General features: G+C 39.2%; 1 protein-coding gene and 1 long non-coding RNA gene across 2 annotated transcripts; both read right to left on the bottom strand.

The window, feature by feature from the left end:
- Nucleotides 1-580: 580 nt before the first annotated feature.
- Nucleotides 581-3,434, bottom strand: LOC135250856 (uncharacterized). Its single transcript, XR_010329035.1, has 3 exons — nucleotides 3,082-3,434; nucleotides 1,741-1,874; nucleotides 581-695 (listed from the first exon to the last, which is right to left on the bottom strand). It is a non-coding gene; the product is annotated as an uncharacterized LOC135250856 (long non-coding RNA).
- Nucleotides 3,435-5,473: 2,039 nt separating this feature from the next.
- LOC135250849 (cyclin-dependent kinase 5 activator 1-like) lies at nucleotides 5,474-8,176 on the bottom strand. The gene has a single exon (XM_064327608.1). It carries the CDS (start codon nucleotides 7,880-7,882, stop codon nucleotides 6,929-6,931), a length of 954 nt encoding a protein of 317 aa, XP_064183678.1. The 5' UTR covers nucleotides 7,883-8,176; the 3' UTR covers nucleotides 5,474-6,928.
- Nucleotides 8,177-10,116: the final 1,940 nt, after the last annotated feature.

Here is a 10,116-nt window from a genome sequence, read left to right as displayed (position 1 = left end):
CTACATTTCTATATTATATATAAATTATGGTCATTAGTCCATTGTGAGTTATCTAGAAAAGATTATCCTACACATTTTACTTCAAGGAGCAGAGGGTCATTTCCACTTCCAAAGCATGCAGTACAGTGTCTAAAGTTTGATACATTCTAACAGGAACTCATTTCCATTACATAAATTACAGTAAATTTAAAGTAAATATAGTAAGAAGAAGTGTCAAAAAAGATGCCTTATGTGCAGGAATGCTTTCAATTGATTGTGCTCTTGGGTCTCTATTTTATAAACAAGCAAACAGATTTATTACTTACTATATGTGATTTTTTTGTAATATTTATGTTTTGACATTGCATTTAAATGTAAGACCATCCTATGTATTTAGTTTGCTATATCGCATGGACATAAGAGACCAATAACAAGAAAATCTACAAATGTAAAAAATGTAATAAATAAATTCTTGTTAAATTCAACCCTTTTTGCAAGAGGGACATTTATCAGGGAGCTGGGCTTGAGTAAGGTCCATGACATAAATAACTTTGCTACATATTCAGACAGTAAATAATATACATAATGATGAATTGAGCTAACCTTTATTCATGTTCACAAGTAGTAAAGCATTCACATTTGGATGTCTGTTCTAGAGGGAGTTCAGTGCTCTGATTGCGTCTGAATGATGGACTGACCCACTCCCAGTCAATGGGCTGCACAAAGAAGGGTTTCCTATAGGTTAATTCTCAGCACACCAAATTTGCTTCCCAAAATAAACATGTACGGCTATGAAGACCTGAAACAAAACAGCCATTCATCATTTTCAACCCAGTTTCCATATGCTCTTATCTTAGGACTTTCTCTTTTGTTTTAGAAAAATCATAAATAGTATCTCTTTTAGAAGCTACGGTATCACCAACCTTTGGGGTTGTCCTTAATTTCATGGCTCAGTTCTACTCTTTCATAAATTTGACAAGAAACATGACTGCTGAACTACAACTTGACAGGATCTGGGGGGCTTTTTTGTGTTTGTTGGATTGTACTTTATGTCTGCAGCAGGTGCTAAGATTAATTTCTCCTCTGGAAATAGATACATTTTATTCTCTAATGTATACTGTGCTATTCTCAGAAGTGATCACAACATTAGTGAGCAGTACTTTTATAGTATGAGAATCACCTTGAATTAGTAAGTAACAGATAATTGGTAAAGCAGGAGGATTACATAGAGTTAAATTCATGAGAACTTAATGATTGTTCTTTACAGGTTTGGTAAATGGTCGCACCTCACCATTAATGTTTTGCATTACACTGCTTGTTATATTTTCTGACTGCTGTGCTGAAAATATTACAGTGTTTGTGAACAGAATTGTAGAGAATTAAACGTAATACGAAGGAAAATGTTATTTTTAGCACAAAAGCAGTGTTGCTTCTTCCTCCCCACAGACAAATTACCCATGCCTTGGAGAATTCTGTTCCTCATGCTCTCCCACTGGGATTCCCACGATTAAAAATGGAAGCCCGCTGCTTCCATTTATAGCACCAGGTCATAGCAAGCTAGCGCCACTGATTGCTAACTTGCTGATCTCCCACCTAGAATAGCCCATTCATGGCAACCGGCGATAAGATGATTACAAGCTTCACATACAACTAGTGCCGAGTATCTTATAACCAAGATGGTGGCAACTGCAGGACATAATCTTGTAGGACAGATTAGACAATGTGTATTTTAAGTGAGAAACAAATTGGTTTAACCCTCACCTGTCTGTTCCAGTTTCACGGAGGTTTCCGGATTGATACCTGCTGTTAAAATAGACCAGACCAGTGACAGACTGGCCCACACTCCTCAACCGTGTACCCATTCCCTGTCCCTCCACTTCAGGTTGGAGTAGCTTCTGAAGAACAGGAAGAAAAAAAAAGAAAAAAGCTCAGTGCAATATAGCTATAGTGGACCATGCAAAATACTTAAAACTTATGGAAAATATACAATAAGTATATATTTAATAACAATTAATATGAGTATTATGAATGACCAAGTCTGACTCCTTGGAACTATCTTTTATCAATTCCAAAATTAAATGAATAAACGTATGTGAATTTTAATGTGCAAAACTCATAGAACAGGCTCTATAACAGAGGCTTTGGTTCATACTGTATATGGATTTAGAGCAGGCTGTATAACAGAGGTTTTGGCACATATATAGATACAGAACAGGCTCCAAAACAGAGGTTTGTGCTCATATTTAGATATAGAACATGCTCTGAAACAGAGGTTTGGGTTCACATATGGATATAGAACAGGCTCTATAACAGGTATGGACTCATATATCGATATAGAACACAGGTTGGGTTCATATATGGATATAGAGCATGTTTCAGATGATGCATGTGCCAGTGTATACCTTCCAGAATTATCATAGGCATAGGGTGTTGCTAAGGAAGACCTCTACATTTCATGACCTAAGAATTCCTGCCATAATGTAGAAAACCCCCCATACACCTGCCTGACCGATCAGAAACACTCTTCATAAGGCAGGCATGGATTTGTCAATGATACAGAAGACTTCACAAACAGAACTACAAAGGCCACACTGCAAGATGCAATCCACTAGTTAGATGCAAAAACAGGATGACCAAGTGTGGAAATGTGAAGATTCAGCTTCTTTTTTATAACTTCATGTTTTCATAACATACATTTTATGATGTTGTTCATTATTTTTAAAATTTAGTCATTTATAAAGTATATTGTAATTGTATAGTTTTGGTAATATAGAAAATGACGTCTTCATTTATTTGAGCAAAGAAAATATTGTAACTGTATGTTTCTCCTGTAAAATAATATTTTAGGGACAATTTATCGAGAACATGAATAAACTTGGAGGCCACATTATATTTTCGCAATGTGAAGTCAATATACTTTTTCATACTTGTTTTATACTATCTTCAAAATAAACTGGTTAGTCAACTCTGTGTGTAGCAGGCAAGTGTTCTCAAACACCATGGTATTCCCTAACTAAAGTGATCAAATTGAACTGTGTGTTGCTGGCTCCTGAGAAATGTCATAAGTATAGAGCCCTGGCCTTGCTGTAGGCCTCAACTCACCCTCCAGACTGTGTCTTGCAGCATCCTGTTCATTACGTCAAATTGAAGGTTTTGCTGAGACCCCAAGTCAAACCTGCAGGAAATTCCAACGTTTAAGCAGCAAACAGCAAGTCCAAACAATTTTACTTATTAACCGATGTGTGCGGATAAATGGAAAGCAGCTCAAAGACAATCAGTTAGAGCTCTGAAGCAGCAATTCCAACAATGTCCTTATTTGGGAGCCCCACAGGAGACCCCCTCTCACTCATACCCTCCCTGAAGGCAAGAGTTGTTATTAATTATCGACACTCAAGTTCCTGGGTACACAAGACCGCTGTAGCCTCCTGATAATGTGTTCTTCCCAGTAGTGTAATGTGTTGCTCAGAGGTGGAAAAACAGCCCGTTATGGACAGAGAGACCTTGGGCAGATCCCGGTGACCAAAATAGCAGCTTCCCTGTTGCTCAATCCCCAGAATCAGACGAGACTTCTCTAGATCATCTTGTTGCATTGATAAGCTGCCATTTGTTACTTCACATCATAAAAAGCTAAAAGGAACAGATTAGAGAGAAGATGTCCTAGATCCCAAGAAATCTTATCCCCCTGGGCTCAGTTTTGTCTGTATGAACCCAGAATTTTATGCAGTGAAAGCAAATCTATAATGACAGAACATTTATACAATCTGTAAAAGGTGAACTGTGTAATGCGTGTCAGAATGTGTATGTCAGTAGGTGCAGGTCGGTGATGCATCTGTGTGTGGGCAGTGCAGCTGAAAGATAAATAAAAGAAAGAGAAATGAACCATAAGTGTTCTGTATGTATGTGAAATTCAGCACACCGCAATACAATTCAACAAATATGTCTCCTTCCCTTTGATAAATTAACCAACTCCCTGTAAGCACAATGTCTCTTCACCACCCGAGGCCTCCTGCTGCTGCTGCTGTCTCCATGACAACAATGTTATATGATACTCAGTGACTGGCCTGGATTTCTGATTCACCTGATGCATATGGCTGGAATTTTTTAAAACCAGTTTACCTTATTGAAGATCTATAGCTGAAATGTTTATGACCAAAATGTACACTTTATTTGGGGGCTGTGTATACCAAAGGATGTAATAACAAAAGACTATGTTATGCACGGTCATCGTTTCTGTGCAGGCAGAAATTGTAGAAAATCACACCCCTTCCCCCCTGGGCAGTAGAAGGCCTTATTTGTTATATGATGGATGAAGAAGAGCTGGTGTGCTTATCATGACTCATAGGCCTATTAAGGATGGCAATGCAAACAATTGTTCTATATAAATGTTCATGCCTTTCTTTTTGGCTGTTTGAAAAATATGTTTAAATCTAAATCAGTCTTGTATTAATTCTTTGTTGAAGTGTTACACGTTTCACCAATACTGAAAAATCACAACAGACTCTACAGAATAAAACTGTTTCAAAGGTCATTCTCTCTTCTTTTGCAAGGAACATGCAAAGGATGAACTGACTTGTATAGAATCAAATGTTCTAGTTTAAATATTGTTTGACAGATATCCTTCACTGCTATGTACAGGTTTATTTAAATGTCTCAGGGTGTACAACTGCAGTATAATGTTGTACACCTAGCCCACGCTGGATGTGAATGAGACACATTCAACAACGGACCAGTTTCTATGGAGACGAGAGGAATGCGCCTGCAGTCTTGGATTAGAAATTCCTATGACCCAGCAGTCGGGCTCTGCAGCCTTCTGTCAGAGTGACAGTTCTAACAGACTGCACCAAATTCTAGCCAATCAACTATAGGAACACTCAGCCCACGTGCTTGATTCACAAATTCTGGGGGATTTCTTAATTCAAGCCAAGCGCTTGCTGCGTAGGTAGTGGCATAAGCTGTACACTGTGTGAGTCACACAGCACACTGAATTCAACATAGATAATTATTTATCCGTACTTGTCGGTACAGTGAAAATTCAAATAAAAAGCATTTTTGTAGAATCTAAATTTGAATAAATATAAACCACAGAACTGGCTTTCATAGTGCGTCTTCATACTAATTTCTATGTGTGGTACATGGACATCTTTCTTTTGCTTTTTCTAAATTTTCAGACATATATTTCCTTGATGATATAACATGCATGTATTATGAAAACTATAACAATATACGTGATGCATTGTTTAAAATTTAGTCTACATACATGCAACAATATAAATCAATGAACACCTGAGAGCTATATGGTTGATATTAATCATATTCATAATTTAACTTTACTATTGATAACAAGTTGTAAATGAAATAGTTATGGTTCACTCAGAGCAAAGAGTGAAGCAGAGTTCCAAGCCCTGGGCTTTTTCAGCACCAGGGCCAGCTACTGTGATCGGAGAAGAAATGCAGTTTTGAAGGGCAGCTATGACAAGAAGCACAAATAGATGAATTCCAGTTGTGTTAAATTTTATTGATTCACCGGTTAGTTTTACGTTGAACTTTTTTATTTTACATTGTTCACAATCATTGACAGTACACCAATGTACCTGTATTTTTTTAAATAAATAAATAAAACAGAATTTTCAAATTTTTATCAGAAATGATCTAAAGGCTACATGTTTTTCCCCAGATGGAAATGGTTGTTCTTCAAAGCTCATCTTAGACACATACAATTAAAAAGACCCAGGTGAAAATGGAGTCTGAAGAAAAAGTGTCACGATAAAAAATAGATAGTTTCTGCTGTACATTTGGCGATTCAACAAAAGTAAAAGGAAACACATATGAAATCTGCTAATTAGGATTAGAGTTAAAAGACCATGACCTTTGTCATTTTAAGCAATTGCTTATTGACTGACATAACCCTCTGCCTGATTGTTTCTTAAAAGAACAGAAACACATCATATTAACTTAGCTGAACATCATGAGTGTTTACATTTGTTATTTTACATCTTAAACATATTACCAACATATGGAAGATTCCATAAAATAGCTTACGTTACACATAAAGTCCACTGTGTGGACTGCCTTAATTGAGAAGTAAAGCAAGTGATAAAATGTCCTCCCAATACTGGTGTGTAACAAAAAGGAATACATAGTAACACGGATCTAGAATAAACACACGTCGACTAAGTTGAAGGTTATATTGTTCTGGCATTTCAGGAATACCAGAACACTATAACATTTACTCCGATGTGGGGATGGAAGCAGCTTCACAAATACGAGTTACATTGCTTTTGTTTTGTTCATTTCCCATTAAAGATATAAATGAAAAAAAAATATTCAAATGTAATTTCAGGGATTCAGATAACATTTCTGTTGACATATTCCGTTTTAAATACATGATATAAAACAATATGTTTTATAATAAAACAATTGGCACATATGACAATATCTATTTTTTATGTCGCAGTGAATTTCTACATTCAAAGATCAAAGAGATAGCATGAGGTTCAACAAGTATGTGCAAATTTTGTTGAAGGCCAGGACCTTGGATAGCTCCCGTCAGTTACATAATAATGTTGTTCTCGGGCTCTTGTTCCTCAAAATTAAAATAGATATCGACACAAATGATCCAAAAATTGGCAAATCAGCTGTAATCACTGTAATTCTGCATCGCCCAACCCTTTTTCAACGCTACCATGAAAGAACAATTATAATACTTTAGGCATGCATTTAGGCTAACCGACTGTCCATGACTGGAATCCTAATGTACTGTGATTCACAGTAGCACGAGGTATTTTTTTTACACTGTAACAACACGAGACATCTTTTATCGAAAAAGGGACAGGTCTGGTTTGATTCACCGACTATAGTGCATGTTAGCATCGTAAATTCATACTTAGAGCCTACATTCAACCACCCTTAAACAATAGGTAAGGAGAGATATCCGTCTACATTATTTTGCCTAGCGGTCTATATTATTTGTCCATTTTCCGTTCGTCTCCTTTGATTCTCCCTCGTTTTTGAGGTCCTGGAACACCTCGGTGAAGAAATGCGGATCCGAATTTATCTGCAGCATTTTGGCACTCATTTTATCAATGACTTTCAGGGATCGCTCCCAAAAGAGTTCCTTGTTGGTTTCCACAAGAAAGGGTTTGAGAGGGTAAGAAATCTCATTACCCATATACGAATAAGCCAGGTAGAGACAGGTCAGGAAGGTGGCCTGAAGTTCATATTCGCTTTCGATATCATCGGTCACCGCCTCTCTGCACAGCAAGTAGACAAACACCAGGTTAGCGGGTGTAATGAATCCTTGGTCTTGCCAGCCCTGGATAAGGAGGGACCGGTCCACGTTTCGGAACCACAGGATGATCTCGCTGGGGCTAAGCTCTTTGAGTTTAAAGCACCGCCGGCACATAAATTCACTCAAACAACGCAACAGCTCCCCAGTTGATGCTTGAACGATAACCCGTCTTGGAGAGATGAGAGATCGGTTGCTAGGTTGTTTTTTTACTGTTACAAGCTGTTTACAAGCTGGGACCCTCTGGCTTTGATTTGAATTGAGGTTCTGGTTTGGAACGGTCGGCACTGGTACAGCGAGCGGTCCTTGCTTCGGATCCCGGTGTGATCCTTTCCAGTCGGAATTCGATTGCTGTGATTTCTTTATATTTTCATTATTTAGCCGTTCTACCTGGTTCTTGTTCGTATGCGGTGGCGGGGGGTTCGGGTTAATCTTCTTGGTACTCTTTTTCTTGGCCGAGGCGGCAACCAGTCGCTTCCATGTGAGGGCTGATAATATTACTGAATTTCGTTTAAGGCTTTTCTCTGGCTTGCCATTAGCCGCGTGTCCTCCCTCGGTTTTATCATCGAGGATGGCCGTCTTTCTTGATGTTGGAGATATAGACAGTGCTGTACCCATCTCTGCCGCGCACGACCAACACCCAGTGGCCTTGAGGAATGCTGTCTCTTTCCCTGCCCCCGAAGACTGCGCTGAAATGGAGGTTTCAATCAGAGCCGCAGATTCAGTTCCATTGATGATGTGAGCATACCACTGGGCTGGCAGTGGGGAGAAGCTGCGTGGAATCGGACAGAAGTCGCCTGTTTAAAATTCCAGTAAAGGGTATGAAGCCCTTGCACTGCTGCTCCCTGCAGCAGCCCCGTCCTCCCACTGCTTCAGACAGTGAGAGCAATGGGCAGGGCAGACGGATTCGAAGCGAGACAAAAAAAGGATAAACCTGCAAAGGCAGGATTAGCCGTTCGAGTCAGCCAACGCAAAGGCTAAACGCTAAAACTGACAGCTGGCTGAACCAATCGTAGATGACTACAGTGACCGTTTTCATTTACCAGATAGTCAATTTTAAGTAGGCCTATTTTGTATCCCAATATAGACAGGGGATATTTACAGAGGATAGCCTACCTCCAATTTTTTATAGACTTGGACGTTTAAAACGACCGATTTTCCAGCCCTCCAAGATCAAAAAGACGCTTGCAAATATATCAGTCGCCTTGATATGTGCCCAGGGCAGCAAATAAGTTTGCCTTTTATCCTTGATTCGTTTCTAATAGGCATAAACAGAGTGTTAGTTGCATTGAAACTATGTAATCATAATTAATCAAAAATCGTAAACATTACACCAACCAAAGTGCAGAGTGCAGTAGCAGGTTTCTTTGTCATAGTGATGTTGAGGCCTATGAACACGAATAATGCTAGGCTACATGCATCTGAACGTGTGTTTGTGTATAAAGCACAGACAGACATCCCTGTTTTCATAAATTATAGAATACATATCTTAATTTTGTCTCAGTGCCAAAAGCAAAAGTGATGAAAAATAAAACCATTGTTATTTATGAAATTATGCTACTCTCCAAACTAAGACCCAATCTTCAACGACAACTATGGCTGTTAAAAACATTGCCAAACAGTATAGGCCTACATTTCAATGTAAACTATCTGATATGAACAAACAACAGTACCGTAAATGTATCATTAGGATTAATTGCCTCTGACTCTCCAATGCACCAAATGTTTAGGAAAGAAATCCAACTGTAATAGAATAATGTGTACCCTCTGACATTGCAGAACGGTGTGAGTCTCAAATGGATCCATTATCTTACAGTACAACTTAGCAAGGTGGCCCTGTTCTTCCATAACAGAATAATCCAATCAGTGGACATGGCCTGTTCACCTCTGGAGCAATCCTCTCAGTTACATGACTTGCACTAAATATTTTCATTGCTAAGTTTAAAATGGACACTCTCCACATTATGACATAGAACCTGGAACATTTAATCATGATATTGTTAATATTGTTGATATATAATTATATATATAAAAAAAAAATAAAAAAAAAATAAAAAAAAATATATATCACCATTGGCGTGTGAGTGTGTTGTGAATGGGTGAATGAGGGGCATCAGTTGTAATATTTGGATAAAAGCGCTATATAATGGGGCAGTGGTGATCTAGGGGGTAATGTGGCAGTGGTGATCTAGGGGGTATGATAGGGCAGAGTTAATCTAGGGGGTATGATAGGACAGTGGTGATCTAGGGGGTATAATGTGGCAGTGGTGATCTAGGGGGTATGATGGGACAGTGGTGATCTAGTGGGTCTGACAGGAAGTGGTTATCTAGGGGGTATAATGGGCAGTGGTGATCTAGGGGGTCTGATAGGGCAGTGGTGATCCGGGGATTATGTGGCAGGGAAGTGGTGATCTAGGGGGTCTGACAGGAAGTGGTGATCTAGGGGGTATAATTGGGGCAGTGGTGATCTAGGGGGTATAATGGGGCAGTGGTGATCTAGGGTGTTGATAGGGCAGTGGTGATCTAGGGGCCTGATAGGGCAGTGGTGATCCAGGGGGATTATGTGGCAGTGGTGACCTAGGGGGGATAATGTGGCAGTGGTGATCTGGGGGGGATAATGTGGCAGTGGTGATCTAGGGGGGATAATGTGGCAGTGGTGATCTAGGGGGATTATGGGCAGTGGTGATCTGTGGGGGGGGGTAATGTGACAGTGGTGATCTAGGGGGGGATAATGTGGCAGTGGTGATCTGGGGGGGGATAATGTGGCAGTGGTGATCTCATGAGGGGGGTGAAGAAATGCACGCAGTGTTTTTTCATATGGTTACAACCATAGATACATTTTACGGTGCCTA

Source organism: Anguilla rostrata, chromosome 3 (assembly GCF_018555375.3).
Source record: "Anguilla rostrata isolate EN2019 chromosome 3, ASM1855537v3, whole genome shotgun sequence".
Lineage (NCBI taxonomy): Eukaryota > Metazoa > Chordata > Actinopteri > Anguilliformes > Anguillidae > Anguilla > Anguilla rostrata.
Note: the sequence above shows the minus strand (reverse complement) of the source record. Positions and strands in the feature narration are given on the sequence as shown.

What these genes read in the sequence shown, in the direction of transcription:
- LOC135250849 (XM_064327608.1), bottom strand. Translation starts at nt 7,882, where the DNA reads ATGGGTACAGCACTGTCTATATCTCCAACATCAAGAAAGACGGCCATC.